At 44.2% G+C, this 21027-nt stretch overlaps 1 protein-coding gene across 1 annotated transcript; it reads right to left on the bottom strand.

The window, feature by feature from the left end:
* Nucleotides 1-10816: 10816 nt before the first annotated feature.
* On the bottom strand, nucleotides 10817-15342 carry LOC123404376 (protein RGF1 INDUCIBLE TRANSCRIPTION FACTOR 1-like). Its single transcript, XM_045098294.1, has 4 exons — nucleotides 14880-15342; nucleotides 12019-12093; nucleotides 11753-11893; nucleotides 10817-11647 (listed from the first exon to the last, which is right to left on the bottom strand). Exons 1-4 carry the CDS (start codon nucleotides 15051-15053, stop codon nucleotides 11315-11317), a joined length of 723 nt encoding a protein of 240 aa, XP_044954229.1. The 5' UTR covers nucleotides 15054-15342; the 3' UTR covers nucleotides 10817-11314.
* Between the last annotated feature and the right edge of the window lie 5685 nt (nucleotides 15343-21027).

Genomic DNA, 21027 nt, shown 5'->3' with positions numbered 1-21027 from the left:
GCGGTCTCTCCTCCACTTCCGATGCTTGCAGGTCTTCATATAGTCCATAAAAATCATATTAATGTTTTGTGGCATTTGGACTTCGTTTGGTAGGGTAAACCTGCAAAGCAAAAAACACGCAAAAAACAGGAAGTGACATTGGGCACTGGGTCAATAGTTTAGTACTCAAAAATATTATAAATTAGTATATAAATGCCCAAAAAGTATCCTAGAATGATAATATATCAGCATGGAACAATAAAAAATATAGATATGTTGGAGACGTATCACGTCACTTGCCAGCAAGGAAAAACTGAGAGGGTGTCTCGAGCAGGATTATTGCAGCCTCTTCCTATTCCTAAACGACATTGGGCACTTATCTCCTTGGACTTCATATAGGGATTGCCCAAATCTGGAGGATACGATGTTATCTTGGTGACTGTGGATAAATTCTCCAAGTATGCCCATTTTCTACCCGTGAAACACGCATTCATTGCTTTGATGGTAGCAACAACGTTCATGAAGGAGATATTTCGGCTGCACGGACTTCCCTTGGCTATTATATCAGACCATGATCGCATCTTTACGAGTGAAATTTGGCAAGAGCTCTTCAAACTATCCAAGACCAAGTTGTGTCTCAGCTCATCCTACCACCCCCACACTGACGGTCAAACGGAGAGGGTGAACTAATGCCTTGAAGGTTACCTGCGCTACTCCGTGCATTATTGCCCCGCCAACTGGAGTAACTGGCTTTTCCTTGTAGAATATTGGTACAACAGTTCATTCCATTCTTCCCTCAGGCGTACCCCATTCGAGGTGATCTACGAGCAATTACCCCAGGAGATCGGCGTTGATCAAGTGGAGGGGAGCTCCGTGCCAGACCTAGCAACATGACTGCGGGAGAGAGAGATCATGTTGCAACATTTACAACAACAACTGAAGCATGCGCAAGATCGATGAAGAAGCAAGCAGACAAGCACAAGACGGACAGAGAATTCACGGTGGGTGATCTCGTCTTCCTCAAGCTTCAGCCTTTTATCCAGACGTCAATGGCGCGGCGACCATACCAGAAGCTAGCGTTTCATTATTATGGTCCATATCCGATGGAGGCTCGAGTGGGGGCAGTGGCCTATAAACGGACGCTCCTCGAAGGCACCAAAATCCACCCGGTGGTGCACGTTTCACACCTGAAACGAGCATTCGGGGCTGAGCTTTCTTTGAGTGCCCAACTTCCTCCTGCTAACCATATTTTGCACGCACAACATCAGCCGGCTGCAATCCTCGGTAGTAAAAACATCCAGGTACGCGGGGTGCCAACCAGCGCCACCTCGTGCAGTGGAAGGCGTTGCCGTCCTCGCTCGCAACCTGAGAGGCTCCTACAATCCTCTAGCAACGCTTCCCGGACTTCTCAGCGACTCGAGGGCAAGTCGCCTTTCGGGGGGCATGTCACGACTAACATGCACGACCCGAAGGCAACGCTGACCAGCCAGGTGGGCAAGGGCTACCAAAGGGTGGATGGTGCGCGTGTGTGGCGAGGTGACCGAGTAGTGAAGTGATGGTTGGCGTTGGGTTGGCCTGGTGTATAAAGGAACCAATTACCAACGCGAGAGGTATCAAGAATATGTGTAACTGAATTTTAAAGAGAAGTTGTTCTTCATCTGTCGGCATCCCTATCATAATCCCTCTTGCTCCTTCCTTCTCCTGTAGATCTAAATCGGATACGTTATAATGAGAGTAATCTTTGAAATGTGTACTTCTCAATTAGTGATTTCAAAAAAAAGTAACAAATTGGGTCTATGGGCTTCTTTGTTATAGATAAATGTTGTGGACATTGAACTATTTCACCCCGTGAAAAAAAAATGAAACTGTTTCCTCGTAACAATTTATTTGGGCTGAAATTCGTGCGGGTGGTGACGGAAGCCCAAGCTTGCAAATCACCATGGGTTGTGTGGTACGCAGGGGCAGGGTGGATGCAGTGCAGAGCGCTGAGACGGATGGATTCTACGCGGCGGAGGCCACCGGCGACAAGAGTCAATGGGTGGTTATGCGTCCCTCGACCAATAATTTGTGAGATTTTGTCCGCTGTTTTGGGTGCGATCCTCCCGCGCCGACAGGGCCCGCGCTCCCCGGTGGAGTGTTGCGATCGCCTCGGAATACGTGGGGCGTTGCCGGCTGATGGCTCCCTGCACTGCATAGCCCAGCTTGCCAAATCACATTTTCTTTGGAAAGGCGAACACAAGTACTTCCTCCGAGTCTCGGTGGATAAGTTATCTTACGAAAATTAAATAATTTTAAAACACTCAGTCACAATGCATTAACTTTCATCTCGTTTCTTAGTTTTTGACATGAATAAAGGAATCAATCAATAAGAGACGTGGGGCATGTATGTTTTTAATGACTCGAAACTAACTAGCACAACATGCATTGGTTAATTCATTGCATGCAATGGTATTAATTAGCAAATTAGCATTGATTTCTCTCGTTTTCCTCTCCATGTTGGTCATGTGCAGAATCTAAGATGACTTATACACCGAGACGGAGGGAGTACTCTACTCGTATTTCTTTGGTCGTTTCTGGCCCTGCACTGCCGACTGCGCGTTGACGGGGTGATGATCAATCGCACAAGAAGGGGTGATGGAGAAATTAATATAAAAACGTTTAAATTATTAAGATAGAGTTTTAAATATTTTAATATTGATTTACAGAGCGAGTACTAGTTAATCAGTCTAGCTGCGTTTTTGCTGACGTAACATCGTTCTAGTTCATGTGGATGATCTCTTTCGTGTGGGGGTCCAACGGTCCATCGGACCCTTGATTCGTGCCCTCGTCGGGGTACCCAACCAAACTATGGTCATGTTTCTTTAAAAAGTCCTAATATTTTTTTAGTCTCAACTAAAAAGTCCCTAGTCTTTATCTGTTTCTTTCCAGTGACTAAACATGGACTAGAAGTCATTAAATAACATGTGAAAAGACCATGTTACCCCTAGTAATGTACTAGAAGTTATTAAATGACATGCCAAAAATAGGGGCACTATTGGAAAAAGTGTCAAAAAAGTCCCAAAAAGACCCTCCCATATGGACTTCTTTCTTTAGTCCCAAATACCATCTTTTAGTCCCTAAAAGTCCCTCATGTTTCTTTCACATGGGACTAAAAAGGACTTGTTTTAGTCCCTACAGCAAAAAGTCCCACTAAAGAAACACCCCATATAGTTGGTGGACCTCTATCATCGCGTTATATAAAGAGGTGGGGTGTGGGACGCACATGGTACGAGGTTCACCGTGCGTCACAGCCCCCACCAAAAATCCCTACTGATCTAGGGTTAGCGCGGGTCGACGAGATACACCACCGCCGCCACTACTCACGCACGCACATGCTCACCGTCGACACTCTTCATCCATGGCGTCAGGCTCGGGATCCTCGAGCCAAGGAGAAGGTATACTCGATCTCCTCCTCTGACTACCGTGAATCCCTTACCCATGCGATCCACAGGATCTATGAATGGTATCAGCCAGTTTTTGGTGTAGGATTGTCGGTAGAAAACAGAAAGAAAAGCCCCTCCCCTACCCGAAGAACCCTAGAAGGGCAGAGGAAAACAAACAAACAAAAAAGGATAAAGCTCACCAGAGGAAGGCCTTGGGCCAACCAACAAAGAGCGCCGCCGCACCACCCTCGTCGTTCCTCTCGATCCTGTAACGCGCATCGGCAAGCCGAGGCTCAGGAAGAAGAACTCACCCCTAGAGGGGGAAAGAGGCATCACGGATGTGCCGCTTGACAGTGGTGCGCTCTCCTTCGGGAGCTCGCGCACACCGGTAAGGGGAATAGAGGGGGGCATCGCCGCATCGCGTCGCCGTCGTCGTCTACATCGATGCGAGGGGGGCGGGTGTAGAAAGAAAGAAGAGGAAAGAAAATAGGCTCGGAAAGGGGGAGGTAGGCGTGGCTCGCATGGCGCGGTGGCTTTCGCAGCCATCGCTGACGGTCGAAAGTAGAATCACCGGTGGCCTGGAGCGGTTGCCGCGAGGTGAGAGGCGAGCGGCGCGCGGGGGGGGTGATTAGGGTCCCCCCTCCCCCCACAGCGGCGACTACCTATTTTGTTCGACCGATCTGCACGCTGGACCGTCGGAACCCTAACCCGCGTAGCAGGCCTTTGGGCCAAAGGGGAGGAGGCTGGGGCCACGTGTGCCACTTGGCCACGAGGGACTCGATCGGCAGATCCAGCCCGCGCCCCAGGCCGGGAACCATGCGGGAGTGGGCTTGGTTCCTGGGTGACTCGGCCGGTTTCGGCCGAGACAGCCCTCGCCATTTTTTCTTTTAATTTTTTATTGTTTGTCCAGTTTTTTCTCGACAGGTTTTAATATAGCTTTTCTACCCAAATTAATCCAATGAAAAATGGTTTAGAAAAATAGAAAAGTGACAGAAATAAAAGATTTTTAAAGTTATAAAGTTTCATGAATTTTTTATTCATGTGTTTTCTGGTACAAATAAAAAATGCTCTTTTAAAAGTAAATAAAAGTTTAAAGAGAACTCATTTTTTAAGAGCATGATAAAGTGATTACTGAAATAAATATGATTCTTTTATTCTATGACCAACGTTGTTAATAACATAATCATTATTTATTATTGTTATAAAAGATGCGTTTCTACTTTTGTCCAACGGTAAAATAGATTTAATTGCATAAACGGTTGTATGTATTAGTTTTAGCCAACGTTGGATTAATGCATGCAATTGTTGTTACGATCTCATTTCATTGTGGTTAGGGTTTTACTTGATGAGCTGCATCAAGGAGATTCCAACCCTCACAGGTGACAACTACTCTGGATGGAGAAGGAAGTCGATATGGCCTCTGTCTGTGCTGAGGTGGACTGGGTGGTGGATACTCGACAGCTCGCCAGACCTACAGAGCCAGTTAGAGAGGCAATTGATGATGATGCTGCATGGGACAAAAAGAGGAAGGATTATGCTCCACTGGAGATGTCATACACCCTCGACAAACACAAGTGGCACGCTGCCAACAAAAAGTGTATGGCCTTCATAAAGAACACAATTGAGAACGCTATTGCAGAGTGTACTTTCGTAGGGGGTATCTTGAAAAGATAAAGAGCCAGTTCACTGATTCTTCAAAGATATATGCCACTCATTTTGCTGAAACAACTCGTGACAGAAAAGTACACAGGCAGTGGACATGGCATAAGAGAGCACATCATCAGGATGAGCAACATGGCAGCTGAGCTAAAACCCATGGATTTGGACTTGGAGCTCAAACATGCGCTCCTTGTTCACCTGGTTATGGCTTCATTGCCAAAAGAGTTCGAGACTTTTATTGTCAACTACAACATGTCGCCTGAAAATGGGACATAGAAAACACTATAGCCATATGTGTTTAAGAAGAGGAGAGACTTAAAACCTCACGTGGTGGTTCTCTAAACTATGTGAAGGATAAGAAAAGGAACTACAATCACAATAGCAATGGTCCCCCTTCAAAGCTACATGGAAAAGCTCCCATGCAATATCAGCATCAGCAGAAGTCTTTTCCAGTGGACAAAGATACCTGTCTTCAGTGTAAGCAGACTCGGCATTACAAGAAAGATTGCCCCGATTGGTTAAAATCCATAATGGCAAAGAGAGGTAACACCAATGTTTCCTTTGTGAATGAATCCTTGTATAAACAGTTTTCGAAATCTACTTGGTGGATTGACCCAGGTGCAACTGTTCATGTTGAAAATTCATTACAGGGGTTCCATTCGACGTGGACTACGCAAAGCAGCGAAAGAAGCATTGAAGTCGTGAATGAAGTTCAAGCAGAAGTTGAAGTTGTCGGCGACATCTCCCTGGAGTTAGTTGACGGATTCAAGCTTTTGCTTAGAGACGTTTTATATGTTCCTTCATGTCATAGAAATTTGAGTAGTGTTTCGTGTTTGGATAAAGACCATTATGAATGCTATTTTGGACATGGCAAGTGTGCCATATGGTTTAATAATGCTTATGTGGGTGATGCTTTACTTCACAATGAGCTTTATTTATTATCACTTCATGAAAAAGTGCATTATGTATGTAATGTGAATGAGCAAGTTTCCGCGTCGAACAAAGAACAAAAGAAAAGAGAACTCACGACTCATCGAAATTATGGCACTATCGCTTGGGCCATATTTCGAAGGAGAGAATAGAAAGACTAATTAAAAGTGAAATTCTTCCTCCACTAGAGTTCTCAAACTTAGAACAATGCATTGATTGCATTAAAGGAAAGTATGTAAAACAAATCAAAAAGGGTGCAAACCGAAGCACAGGAACACTAGAAATCATTCACACTGATATGTGTGGACCATTTCTTGTGAAAAGTGTGGATGACTATGACTCGTTTATAACATTCACAGATGATTACCCCCGATTTGGTTATATTTATCCAATCAAATAAACAAATGAAGCATTGAATAAATTTAAAATATTCAAAGCTGAAGTTGAAAACCAACTTGACAAAAGAGTAAAGATAGCGAGATCTAACCGTGGGGGAGTACTAAGGTCTACACACTCCATATGGCCAAGTCCCTCGACCTTTTGCAGAGTTTTTAGAGGAGACTGACATAGTCGCCTAGTATTCAATGTCGGGCAAGCCTCAGCAAAATTGAGTAGCTCAAAGTTGTAACCGTACACTTATGGATATGGTGCGCAGCATGATGAGTTACTCCAACTTGCCATTGGGATTATGGATGAAGGCGTTTAAAACCGCCATTCACATTCTCAATAGAGTACCAAGCAAATCGGTGTCCAAAACACCGTACGAGTTGTGGACAGGAAAAGTGCCATCCCTGCAACACTTCAGGGTGTGGGGGTGCCAAGCCGAGGCCAAAATGTTTAATCCAAATATTGCAAAGTTAGATCCCAAAACGGTAAGTTGCCACTTCATTGGCTATACCGATAGATCAAAGGGTTTTCGTTCCTACTGTCTAAAAAGATATACAAAGTTTGTAGGAAGAATATATGCAGTCTTCTTAGAGGACGAAATGATGAGGGGGGCATCGTAGCTCAGAAAATTGATCTTGAGGAGAAGAGAGTGCATGCACCTAATCCGATGATTCAAGAGCCATTTTTCTCACTACATGTTGTGACTCCAACCATGACAACTATGGGAGAAGACTCGGAACCTGTCCTTCATGATCTGATTGAACCTCTTGTTGAACATGGAAGGGATGCGCAACAACCATTTTTAAAAGATGTGCCAGAAGTCAAGGCACAAAATGTGCGAGAGAATGAGGCACTTAGAAGGTCTAATAGAACCAGAAGATCAACTATTTCTACTAATTATAAAGTTTATAACAAAGAATTGGTTCATATGGAAGGTGATCCCACTTCATATGAAGAAGCTATGAGAAGCCCTCACTCGTCGAAGTGGCTGGAGGCAATGAAAAACGATATGAACTCGATGAGTTTCAAGGATGTATGGGACTTCGAAATTATTCCTAAAGGAGCCAAAACAGTAGGCTGTAAATGGGTCTACAAAAATAAGTATGACTCTAATGAAAATATAGAAAAGTATAAAAGCACGACTTATAGCAAAGGGATTTACAAAAAGAGAAGGGATAGATTACAATGAGACTTTTCCCCAGTCTCATGTAAGGATTCCTTCAGAATGATAATGGCATTAGTTGAACATTTTGATTTAGAGTTCCATCAAATGGATGTAAAGAAGACATTTCTAAACAGAGATTTAGAAGAAAATGTCTACATGAAACAACCCAAGGGTTTTATCATGGAAGGCAAGAAAGATACGAGATGCCGCTTGAAAAATCCATTTATGGACTAAGGCAAGCCCCTAGACAGTGGTATCCAAAGTTTAATGATACAACTAAAAGTTTTGGATTTAAAGAGAATGTTGAGGATAACTGCGTTTATGGAAAGTTCAGAAATGGGAAATACATTTTCCTAATCTTGTATGTGGATGATATCTTGCTTGCTAGCAATGGTGTTAGTCTACTACAAGAAACAAATAAGTTTTTATCCTCAAACTTTGATATGAAAGATCTTGGTGATGCTTCATATGTTTTGGGCATTGAAATTCACTGAGATAGGAAAAATGGAGTCTTAGGACTATCGCAGAAATCATATTTAGAGAAGGTTCTCAAAAAGTATAATATGCATGCGAGTAAGGCCACACGTTCTCCAATAGTCAAGGGCGCCATTTTTGGAAAATTCCAATGTCCCAAGAATGAGTACGAGCTCGACCAAATGAAAGTCGTGTCATATACTTCGTCCGTTGAAAGTTTACAGTATGCACAAGTGTGCACTGGCCCCGACTTAGCTTTTATCACCGGGATACTCGGTAGATATCAAGTGAATCCAGGCATAGAGTAGTGGAAAATGGTAAAGAAAGTATTGCGTTATGCGCAAGGCACAAAGGATATCATGTTAACATATAGAGGATCTGATTCCCTAGATATAAAAGGGTATTCGGATGCAGATTTTGCGGGAGACATAGGTGATAGAAAATCCACGTCAGAATATGTGCTCACTCTCGCTGGAGGGGCTATTTCGTGGAAAAGCTCCAAACAATCCATAGTTGCATCGTCCACGATGCAAGCAGAGTTTATAGCATGTTTTGAAGCCACCGAACAGGTGATATGGTTAAAGAAATTTATACCCGACTTGAAAGTGGTAGATTGTATTGAACAAATCACTAAAGATGTGCTGTGACAACCAGTCCACGGTATTCTATGCTCAAAACAACAAGTCGAGTAACGCTACCAAAACAATAGATATAAAGTATTATGCTGTGAAAGATAAAATCCAAGATCACACTATAAGTCTCGAGCATATAAGGACAAATGATATGCTTGCGGATTCGCTAACGAAAGGCTTACCACCCAATGTGTTTAAGGAACCCTTAGCCGACATGGGTTTAAGGAAAAGCCTATGATTTCTGGATCATGGGAGGTCAAAAAGTAACATAATTCGTCTCAAAACAGAGAGGTATGTTGTAGCTGTCTAATTCTATCGGCAATTGAGATATGACGATGAAACATGCTCTATGTGCTAATCGGTGATGAAACTAGTAAAGTATAAAGTTAAAAGTAAAGTTGAGATCAAGGAAAAGAATGTTGGAATTATCTCTTCCCCGTGTGGGTTCAACGGCCCACCAGACCCTTGACTCGCGTCCTGATCGGGGACGCCCAACCAAACTATGGTTGGTGGGTCCCTATCGCCGCGTTATATAAAGAGGTGGGGTGCCGGACGCATACGGTACGAGGTTCACCGTGCGCCACAGCCCCACCAACAATCCCTGTCGATTTAGGGTTAACGCGTGCGCAGAGCCGGGCCCATAGTTGTGCTGGATGTGCAGCCCGCACAGGGCCCATATATTTGGGGGCCTTGAATTTTTTGCATGCCTATGTATATATATTTTCTGAAATAAGGGTTGGGCCGCGCAAGGAGCTGGGCCGCTGCCCACTAACTCCGGTGGCGTGAGCCAGGCTCAGGCAGGCCTCGAGCATCCCAGGCCGGTGCGCTGCTAGCCTGCATTTTAACTGTGATTCCATTAAATCCTTAAAAAGAAAAACAGTGGTTCCACTATTGCGGTCTCGTCACTTTCGTTGCTCCTCCTAGCCGCTGATTTCATGTGATGCACATGTTTGTTCCTTCCTTCCGACTACTACTACCCAAATCACTCTACATATAGGATGGGTTCTCACATTCTCTTGGAAACTGAACGTTATAGTGAAGTCCCCATTATTTCGCAACTTCCCATCCATCAATTATCCCTTTCGTCATCTCGGGTTCTCATAGAGTAAGAGAGGAATACGGCTGGCTTGTACTTCTAATTTTACTCCTATTCTTCTATTTTTTATTTCCTAATTAACTTTTTGCACGGATAATTAGAAAGATAGGTTCCTGCATGCTTGGCTCCTTGATTAAAGATTACAGTATACCTGTTTAATCAGACATAACACACGACTAGGTGAGTTAGACTGTTTGTTCAATTGCCAGATATTGACGTGAAATTTCAAATTAACATCTGCTGACATATAATTAACATGTATGATTATTTATATATCACATTGTTATGTAAGACATTATATCACATACATTATATTTTCTTGATTGTTCATTTTTTAAGTAAGATAGGGCCTCCTTTTTTTTAGTTTCGCACAGGGCCTCATATTTTGCCGGCCCGGCCCTGCGCGTGCGGACGGGAAGCAACAACACTGCCACTACTCACGCACACACATGCTCATCCCCGTTACTCTTCATCCATGGCGCCACGAGCCTAGGTGCTCATCGCTGTCACTCTTCATCCATAACGTGGCTCGGGATCCTCGAGCCTAGGAGAAGGTACACTCATTCTCCTCTAACTACCGCGAATCCCCGATCCGTGCGATGGAGAGGATCTATCAATGACGAGGCAAGGCCGATAGGAGGAAGCTGTACGTACCTTGCCTAGGCGACATGGGACTAGACGGGGCATCCCTCGCTCTCTCTCTCTCTCTCTTTAAACTGACAAGCACAACGACAGTAAAAACAAACAAACCAAACACAATTCCGCAAGACACTCATTTCCCGCTAGTACCTTAACTGAAGACTTTGGACTGAAGCCGGAGGGGGTGTGTTTGTGTATCACATGCCGGCCGAATTAAAGCAGCCAACAGTCCTGCGATAGCCATGCATGCATGCATGCATGCATGCATGCATACCACACAGCTCTCAAGCTCAACAAGGCAGCCACCAAAACCAGTGGACTTCAAAAACCCATTTGTTCGTAATTTAAACAAGGCAGCAGCTCGAGCTCGAGACACACCAGTAGTACCAGAAGTGTGGAGGGGGGAACACAGCAGAATGATGGATGTAGTAGATACAAAAACAAACATGTCACACATATATATGGGGGGTGTATATATGGGTCAGGGGAGGGGGGTGGACGCCCCTGTTACATCATAATACAAAATTGGTAGCCACCCTCGTGGGGAGCCTGCATGCCTGCCCTCGTGCATGCATCGTGGGCCCCGCTCAAGGACCCGTGCCTACCTAGGCCATGTAACAGGGGGAACCGCTTTCCCCGTTCTTCTCTCTTTTCTCTACTCTCTTCTCTTTTCTCACCAAAACACTTTGGCCTACCTACGTACGTACGTACGGCTACCGGAAGTGGCCCTGGCCCTGGTTGAATGAGAATCAACATCAGGCCAGGCCCCTCCCAAACCAACCACACACACACACTACACGGCTAACCATAGGACTGTAGCACACACACACGCCACTACTAATATAACGCTCCAGCTACGACCGGGACTAATTAACAGCATGATGACACATATATAGGGGGGGTGGGGTGGGGCGTGCAAACGAGGGACTTGTCAGGCTAGCGGGGATCGGTGGGGTGCACCCTTCCTCCTGTTGCCCAGTGACAGCACCATCTTGGGGAAGAAGCCGCCTCCTTTCTTCCTCTTCACCACCGCCGGCTCGCCATTGCCGGCATTGTCGCTGGACCCGCCGCCGCCGCCGCCACCGCCGCCGTACCCGTTGCGGTGGTGGTGCAGCGGGTCCTCGAGGATGGAGTTGGGCGTGATCTGCCCCGAGTCGGCGTCGCCGACGTGGAGGTTCTCGAAGCGCGGGAAGGGGAGCTCGTCGCCGGCGCGATACAGCAGGATGTTGGACAGGTCCCCTCCCTGATCCACCACATGGTCCACCTGCACACACACGCACGTACATGATTCAGCATAAGATTTGTTTAAGCGATTAGCAAGTGATTAGTGGTCGGAATTAAGTAGGAGTAGGAGTAGTTGATTAATGACCTTGCAGGAGAGGCAGCAGAAGTGGAAGGGCTCCTGGAGGATCCTGTCACATGTGAGGCAGACGTTGCCGGAGCCCTTGAATGGCCTGGACTGAGGCCTCGGCTTCAGGAAGATCACCTTGGCGCTGTTGATCGTGTAGGGCTGACCCACGCATACATACATCCACATCCACTTGATTAGTATCAAAACACTGAATTTAACCGTATCTTCTAAACTAGGAGTAGTACACTGATGAAGTACTAGTAGAATACTATGTGATTAATCACCTGGACATAGGAGCAGTCGATGAGCTTCTCGAGGTCACCAAGGCGGACGACGTCATTGTACACGTATCGCCGCACCTGATTTTACATACATGCAACAAAAACGAGAAAAAAACACCGGGTCAGAAAGAACAGCCTCATTCGTGTCAAAAGAAAAAAAAAGAACAGCCTCATGCTTTAAGATTCGTGCTACGGCCCTAAGAACGGTCTCATGCTTTCGTGCTAGGGGTAGTACGTACAGGAGATAATAAGGTGGTGTTTGTTTACCTAGGGACTAGACTAAAAAGTCCCTTTTAGTCCCTAAATAAAGAAAAGACTTTTCCTTAAGGTCTCGTTTGGTTAAGGGGGATTGGGGAGGTTTTGAAAGAGAGGGATTTCAGTGGATTGGGTGAATCCTTTGTTTCACCCAATCCTCTTAAATACCCGGGGTTTTTCTTCCACTAGTCCTCCAAGGAGGGTTTTGAAACACATAGATAGAAAGGGATTGAAGGGGAACGGAGGAAATTGGGCTAACCAAACCCCTCCTATCAAATGGACGCCCGAAGATCTGTGGGGTTTCTGGGCCCTCCCGGAATTTTCTTTTCAAAACCTTCCCAATCGTCCTTAACCAAACGAGGCCTAAGGGACTAGAAAAAAACTTTATCGGAGGGATTTTTTTTCTTTAGTCCGTGGGACTAAAAAAAATCTAGTCCCTTAGAAAGAAACACCACCGAATTTCAGAAGCTAGTAGTACTAGTAGTAATAAGGTCGGTACTGATGCCGATGCTCCTCCATTGGGCAACACATCAATGGAGGAAGGGAGGACGACCACGCTTTGACCATGCATACCCAACCTCGCAGCGCGCAATGACCAACTGCCCCTACCGGGCACAACACCAGAGGGTACGATGGTAAAAACCCCAACCCCAACCCAGCCATAGGGGGTTGGTTGGTGGTGAACTGTAGTAAAAGATGAGCAGCAACTCGGGGAGGAGGAAGGCAAAGCCTTTTTGGTGGCTAGCACTTCACTGTGCCATGAATGAACAGTATCAAGGAAGGGGCCCCCGCCGCAGGGAGGAACAGCATTGTGGCCTTCTTTGGTAGTAAAAACACACACAAGGAGTATACCCATTTACCATGGGTACTGCTTCGCCATGATGGCGTCACGGCGGTAACAATGTGTCCTTAAGATGCCCCATTTCTTACCATGCACACCCACCTGCCTTGCTTGCAGATGTGGAAGAGCACCACTACTACAATGGCAGGGCAGGGCAGGGATACGCTTGCTTCCATACATGGCAAAACAGTTTGGATAAACCGGCCTTTAAATGGCAAATTGCTTAGAAGCATGAGGTAATCCAATCATTCTACACGGAAGATACATGCTAATGATCGGCTCCTTCATCGGAAAGGTAGAAACATCTTTGAGAAAAAAGAGCAATTTACTACTACTACTGTAGTACTACCATCAACATCACTTTCGCGTCAAATCGAGCACGGCGATGGTGGGTGGAAACGAGACTGTCTGTGACGTCGCAGTAAATTATTTTGGTAAGGTGGAAATGGGGAGCACAATCACAAGTTTGGAAAAGGCACCTTTCCAGCAAACAGATGGGGGGAAAAGTAGCAGTGCAGAAGCATGGACGCAGCGGTGAAATTCACCATGTATTGTACTACTACTACTAGGACTATACCCATTTCCAGCGAAAGGCCAAGCGGCGGTGAAAATCCACCCAAAATTTTGACCCTGGCTCCACCACATCAGACTTCTTCTACCCATGCCAGCAGAAACGGGCCAAATTAAATTAGTTGGCAATGAAAAGAAAGGGGTTGGGAACCGGCAGGAAGAAGACAACAAAATTCCTCTTGAAGCAAAAAAGAGATCAAGAAGAGGAGGAGCAAAGCGAACAGCATGCAACAGAATCTCTACCCTCCTTTTGTTTTAAAATTAGAAAGAGCACTTGTACTTTCTACTAGTGATTTTTACCCTCTCGATTTACCTAAGCAATTACTCCCAAAGAATCCATCCAGCTGCTGGTATAATTTAAAGGGAACTAGTAAGTACTCGAGGCAGAATCCCGGTGTGTGTTGCGATTTATGAGGCTGTTGCTTTTTGCAGATTAGGTGAGGTGATGGTTACATACCAGTACATGTTGCAATCAGCGTCCTAATTCGAGGCCCTAAAAAGTGGCATATGATCAAGAACTCGCAAGACGACATGGACAAGGACCCCCAGCAAGTACACGGGAGATTAGCATAGAATTCCAAAACGAGGGAGGAATTCTAAGCTTCAATCAATAATAATCGTACTACTACTCGACATCTACATCTACTAGTAGGTCGAAGGTGGGCAATAGCAAGCGTCCGTCCGTCCGGGCTTAAGCCAAATCTAAGTGAGAAAAGAACAGCACTTGAAAAGACAGCACAGGACAAAACAAAACAAAAAAGCAATTGGAATAGGCTGATGGATGGATGGATAGATGCATACACCCCCTCCCTCTTGGCCTATCTATCTAGCCTACAGCTACCTTGTGCTAACTGATCCATTAGTTTAATCGAATTCGTCCGGCTACTAATTGAGCCCAAACAAGATAGACTAACTGTGGCGTACAGTACTGATCCTTTGATCTCTTCAGGAAGCAGATCGACAGCAGAAACTTCGCAAGAAACATGCCAATCGGAAGAAGAAGAAGAAGAAGAAGAAGAAGAAGAGGGAATTTAATCAGAACAATTGTACCGAAAAAGCATGCATGCAGCAATAAATCAACCAAGAAAACGAGACGGCTCGGAGTAGGAAGATTAATGGTGAGTTGAGTGAGTAAGATCAAGGCGGCGGAGGGACGGAGAAAGAGAAATAGTAGCAGGAGTAATCGGGCGGGTCGGACCTGGAGGAGGGGGTGGTGGCGGTGGGCGGAGGCGCAGTGCGGGCAGATGCTGGTGCAGCAGGCGAGGCAGAAGATGTTCTTCTCGTTCTTCCTGCGGCTCTCGTGCGCCTCGCACCCCACGAAGAAGCTCTCCTCCACCAGGCCCCCAACCCAACCAGGCACCCGCATCCCCATCTCCCTCTAGATCCCCTGCTCTCTCTCTCTCTCTCGCTGCCTCTTGACGACTCTCTCTCTCTCTCTGTTTCTTGCCAATTCTCTTCTTGGTTTGATCTCTCTTTTGTTTTCTTGGCAGGCCAATTCTGTCTTCCTGTCTGCCCCCTCCCTCCCTCTCTCTCTGGTTTAGTAGTGGTGGTGGCGCGTGAGGGAGTACATGTAGATGTGGCTTGTCTTGTTGTAGCTGCGGAGGTGGAGAGAGAGAGGGGGAAGGGGGAGGGGAGAGGGAATGTGCAACGAATCCATTGGGGAGAGCTATTTATAGTGTGAAAGGGATGAAGAACGGATGATGATGATGATGATGGCGACGATGCCTCCTACAACTAGTTGGGGCTTTGGGTGTCACGGTACCATGCTAGAACAAGTGTTGGTTGGGTATTTTTCTTCTCTTTGGTAGGATGCGTTTCTTGTATTTTTGAGCATGCACGGGGGTCTCTCTCCGTCATCCACTCTCCGTGTCAACGCAAAATTCATGGCCCGGTTGGGCCCTTTTTTTTGGGTTGGGGGGGGGGGGGGGGGGGGGGGGGGATTTTTGGTCACTTGGTGAGATAGGATACGTCCATGATTTAATTGTGTGATAGTCCTCCGTTCCTTTATATAAGCCGTATTTACTTTTTAATAATATTTCACAATGTAAGGTGCGTTTTTTTTATTTTTGATAGTTTCTTCATTAGTCCTTAAAAAAAAGTACCTCTTCCCTGATTGCATGCATATTTTTTTGTAAAGATAAAAAGAAAAGAATCTCTCGTGATTGTGTGCATCTTTTATTTTCCTAGCCTAAATGATTTGTTACCTCTAATCAATGATTTTGCAAAGGTTAATTTCATCTTAACATGTGTATAATTACGTGCCTTGGTCATCGTACCAAAAATAATACACCTTACATAAAGGAATGGAGGAAGTATACAACATCCATTCGTTTATAAATGTAAGATTGTTTTTGGCACGATGACCAAAACACATATTATAGTCAATTTAGGATGAAATTAACCTTGAAAAAATGGTTGGTTAGTGACAAGTAAATCAGTTAGTCTAGAAAAGAAAGAGATACATGCAATCGAGAGAGACACTTTCCACTTTTTGCTACAAGGAAAGATACATGCAATCAGAAGATACATATTTTTCTTTTTTTAGTGGGTTACAAATGGAATTACGAGAAATTAAAAGAAATAGAGTTTTTTATGAAAAACAAATATACCTAATATAAAAGAACATAGAAAGTAAATTATTACCAGTCTATGGCTTGTGAATTGCTTTCTTCGTTTCTTTATGTAAGGTGTATTATTTTCGTGAAGATGACCAAGACACATAATTATATACACATATTAAATCGAAATTAAACTTGGCTAAATTGTTATTTTGCGGGAACTAAATCATTTAGGTTAGAAAAGTAAGAGATACACGTTATAAGAAGAGAGATAATTTTTTATTCTCTTTACAAGAAGAGATGCATGCAATCAGTAAAGAAATATTTTTTAAATGGATAACGAGGGATTAAAAAAATGCACCTTACATTGTGAAAAAATATCAATAAAATAAAAAAAAATACACCTTATATAAAGTAAGGAGGGAGTATATTTAAGCACGCAAATATTAGTTGAGCTCAAAAAAGAAAAAGGGGTTCCTTCTAGTAGAAGATTCATTTTGCATCTTTCTAGTCAAAAGTTCGTAAATAAAGAATATTTTGAATATTCCATTATGGTCTTCATACAAACTAAAAGGAGGAAAATATTTTGTGAAGAAATGGAGTACTGTTGAGCTCCGGGGAGAAAACTAATACAGAAACGGTTGTCTTCCGTGTGAGGTTCCTTCTAGTGGAAGGTTAATTTCCCATCCTTGTACCGGAAGGTTCATTTTCCACGCGCTGCAGCAGGGATGCCATGCATGCATGCATGATTGCTTTTCGTGGCATGGAACCTCGATAATAAGAAGGTCATTTTACAGGCAACTCGTGGCGGCACCATGCTTCGGTTCGGAGGGCGTCTCACGCGAAATCTAGGCACGGAATGGGAATATGCTCCCAAACAGCAACCCACGCCAATCCTTTAAACAAACGCAGAATCACAACTACTACTTTCTGTTCCAGCTTTTCGTAATCTAATTTGCGACAGCGTAATTATCCCGTCTCTCCCCCGTCTCCGACTCCAAATCACGCTTGTTTTGGCCGTCTCTCTCTCTCTGTGTCTCTGCTTACTACTCCTAGTACTTTGCTTGGCTGGAGAAAGGGCTTTTATTGTTGGCGCTTTGGCTTTGCCGTGGGTTGCTCGCTCGCTCGTACGTACTCGTGTACCGCCCTCTGCTTTTCTCGCCTCTTGTTTTACATGGCCGTTTGGCCTTTGATCCCTCTCCCTCTCCCCTGCCTTGGACTGTAGCGAGTGAGTGAGCCATTGGTGGAGATGAGATGGGATGAGATGGAATGATGATAGCACCATCGTGTGATTGTGGTGTGTGTGACGTTGCCGGTTTGCGGATTTGAATGGTTGCCTCCCTGTTGTTGTTGTTGTTGTTTCCGGGGAGGCAGGTCAGCCAGAGCCAGGGGCCGGCTGGGCACAACAGAAAGCGTGGAACAGTGCTGTGCGTACAGGTACGGGCGGGTGAAAAAGTGAACGGAATTGGCCGTCCAATGGGTCCGTGATTTGTTTAACTATAACACGTTCGAGCAAAGCCGGCGCAGCAGATGATTGGCTGGTTCTTATCTGGCCATTCGTCTTCTTGAAGGTAGTACGTACTGTATCTGTATGTATATTCGAATTCCCGGAGTATCAGACTGCTGAATCTTGATACCATCCCTAGAAAAAAAGAAAGACTGCCGAGCCGTGCAACACATGGCCTAAATAAGCAGACCACAAGGCGTGCGGTGAGGGGGTAGTAGATCATAGACGGCTTGCTAGTCCATGTGTGACGGTGCGTGCAAGGTAGAGACTACTCCAGTATTGAGAGAGTTGCCATGCATATGAGTAGCTACGAGTTATGGCCCTTCTACCTTTGTGTTTGTCCATACAATGTGCCTACTACGTAGAGTCATGGCAACTCACTCCTATCGCCCCTATCCCCATGTGTGTGCATCGTGTTGGTTCTGAGAGGGCTAAATTCGATTTGATATACTACTACATCCATTTCTAAATATAAGTTTTTAAAAAGATCTCACTACGGATCTACATACGAAACAAAATGAATAAATCCACACTCTAAAATATGTCCATATACATTCATATATAGCCTTTTAGTGAAATCTTTAGAAAGACTTGTATTTAGGAACAGAGGGAGTAGTAGGAAATGGGAAACATGCAGCAGCATACTTTTTTTCTTCTTAAACCTGGACTGTATAACAATAGTTCTACTTAACTATATAGAGTTTTGCTAAAGCAATTCTAGATGTGTCATAACTATTGCACATCTAAGTCCTATGTCATTGATCTTACGTGAAGATTCGTGTGAGTATTTTATTTCCATTTCCTTTCTAAGCTTGATTGAGTCACTTAGATGTGCAATAATTAAAACACATCTAGATACACCTCAGACATATCCAATTTTATATTTATATAAACAATTAATTAAATCAATAGAAATATAAAGTCATCTACGCTATACCAGCTCTCGGAATCATCATAAAAACATTACAAATGAGTATCAATCCAAGGACTGTGTTTTATTTGTTTTAACTGGTTTCCTATGTATACTGCTGCAGTGAGGGTTTCTTTCATATAATAGGACCATATCATAGTGTGAGGGGCAGACTTTCTGAATATCTTATCGATTCTAACAAATTAAATACCCCAACAGCGTGCAATGATAACTTTGATGGCAGATGGTCATTCATGTTTAACACTATCATCAAAAGTCTTGATCTTTGGGAGATAGAATTATCGGGAAGAAAATTTACTTGGGCAAATGCTTTACTGAAAATGACTTTTGAGAAGTTGGACCGGGTGTCGACCAGTGTGGAATGGGAACAAAAATTCCCTCTGGTTACAGTTAAAGCATTGCCTCGAGCAATTTCCGATCATACTCCGTTGCTTCTGGATTCAGATGAACCAACCCACGGGTGAAACAAAAATGTTTTCTCTTTTGAACTAGCTTGGTTCAAGAGGGAGGGCTTTTTGGACATGGTTTCTAGAGAATGGACCAGTGCCGCAAGGGATATCGAACACTGAGAGATGGCAATATAAGATTAGGCACTTGAGGCAGTTCTTGAGGGGTTGGGCTAAGCATGAAAGTGGGATTTACAAGGTGGAAAAGGGGAGACTCCTGAACCTTATAAACGAGCTTGATGTTAAGGCAGAAGCTACGGTCCTAGATGATCGTGATAGGGCAGCCAAGGCCGAAGCAGAACAGAGACTCAAACAACTTCTATGATAGGAGGAGTTGAAGTGGGCAGTCAGAGCTATAGTGCGTCAAGTAGTTGACGGACATGATAATACTAAGTTTTCCATTTGATTGCAAATGGAAAACACAGAAAGAAAAAATAATTCAGCTTGAACAAGATGAGGATACAATCGTAGGACATGAGAACCTAAAATTGTATATCTCTGACTATTATAAATAGTTGTTCGGTGCTTACGAGGACAGTTTTGTGTCCATGGATGAGCAATGGGTCGAAGACATACCTCAGCTCGGTGGGGCTGAGAATGAGGTTCTTTCGGTGCCGTTCTCGGAGAAAAAGGTGTTCGAAGCAATTGCGGAAATAAAAATAACAAGGGACCAGGACCGAATGGGTTCCGAGCCAAATTTTATAAGAAATATTGGCACATTATTAAAGATGATTTACTTACGATGTTCCATGATTTGTGGCACTTAAAGTGTTCCACATTAACTTTGGGACAATCATGTTGTTGCCAAAGAAGGAGGAGGTTGTGCGTATTGAACAATTTCGTCCTATTTATGTGCTTAACGTGAGTTTTAAGATATTCACAAAGGTTGACACTAATAGATTGACTCGGATTGCACATGAGGTCGTGCAACCAAGTCAAACGGCTTTCATGCCGGGCAAAAACAGACTTGAGGGTGTGGTTGTCCTTCATGAAACATTGCATGAAATCCACTCAAAGAAGCTAGACGGGGTTATCTTCAAGGTGGATTTTAAGAAAGTGTTTGACAAAGTAAAATGTCCTTTCTTTCAGAAAGCACTTTGTATGAAGGGCTTTGATGATGTGTGAAGGAAACACGTCGAATCTTTCGTACAAAAGGGATGTGTTGCAATAAAGATCAATGATGACATTGGACATTATTTCCAAACACATAAAGGGTTGCGATGGGGAGACTCAATGTCCCATATCCTCTTTAATATAGTTGTGGATATGTTGGCAATTATGATTGAGAAGGCAAAAGAGGAAGGCCTTGTAGGAGGACTCGTACCACACCTGATTGATGGTGGTGTGTCCATACTATAGTATGCTGATGATACTATTTTGTTTCTGGAAAATGATGTTGCAAAGGCCAGAAATATGAAATTGGTCATTTGTTTAATTGAACAGTTATCTTGTTTGAAGATATATTTTCACAAAAGCAAACCGTTTTGCATTGGGAAGGCCAAAGAGGAGCAGGATACGTACAAACAATTGTTCGGGTGCGCCTTAGGTAGCTTGTCGTTCAGCTATCTAGGCATACCAATACATCATCGAAAGTTATCTAACAAGGATTGGAAGTGTATTGAAGACCGGTTCAAGAAAAAACTGAGTTGCTGGAAGGGCAAGCTCTTGTCCTCGAGGCAGGTTGGTCCTGATTAATTCTGTACTCACAAGTATGCCAATGTTCCTTTTTTTTTCTTTGAGATACGTGTTGGGATTCGAAAAAGACTGGACTCTTATAGATCCCGTTTCTTTTGACACAGTGATGAGGTCAAAAGAAAATATAGACTCTTGTGACACCCCGGTAGTTAAGCTACAGTGATCCCATGCTAATGATGCCATGTCATCATGCTTTGCTAAGCCAAACT

This window comes from Hordeum vulgare, chromosome 6H (genome assembly GCF_904849725.1).
Source record: "Hordeum vulgare subsp. vulgare chromosome 6H, MorexV3_pseudomolecules_assembly, whole genome shotgun sequence".
Lineage (NCBI taxonomy): Eukaryota > Viridiplantae > Streptophyta > Magnoliopsida > Poales > Poaceae > Hordeum > Hordeum vulgare.
The sequence above is the reverse complement of the archived record's forward strand: the minus strand, read 5'-3'. Positions and strand labels throughout refer to the sequence as shown.

Excerpts from the sequence above, each read along its gene's own strand:
- LOC123404376 (XM_045098294.1), bottom strand. The coding sequence starts at position 15,053 with ATGGGGATGCGGGTGCCTGGTTGGGTTGGGGGCCTGGTGGAGGAGAGC. Across the intron at positions 11,894-12,018 it reads TCGACTGCTCCTATGTCCAG|CCCTACACGATCAACAGCGC; the intron begins GTGATTAATCAC and ends TGCGTGGGTCAG. Across the intron at positions 11,648-11,752 it reads TCTGCTGCCTCTCCTGCAAG|GTGGACCATGTGGTGGATCA; the intron begins GTCATTAATCAA and ends GTGTGTGTGCAG.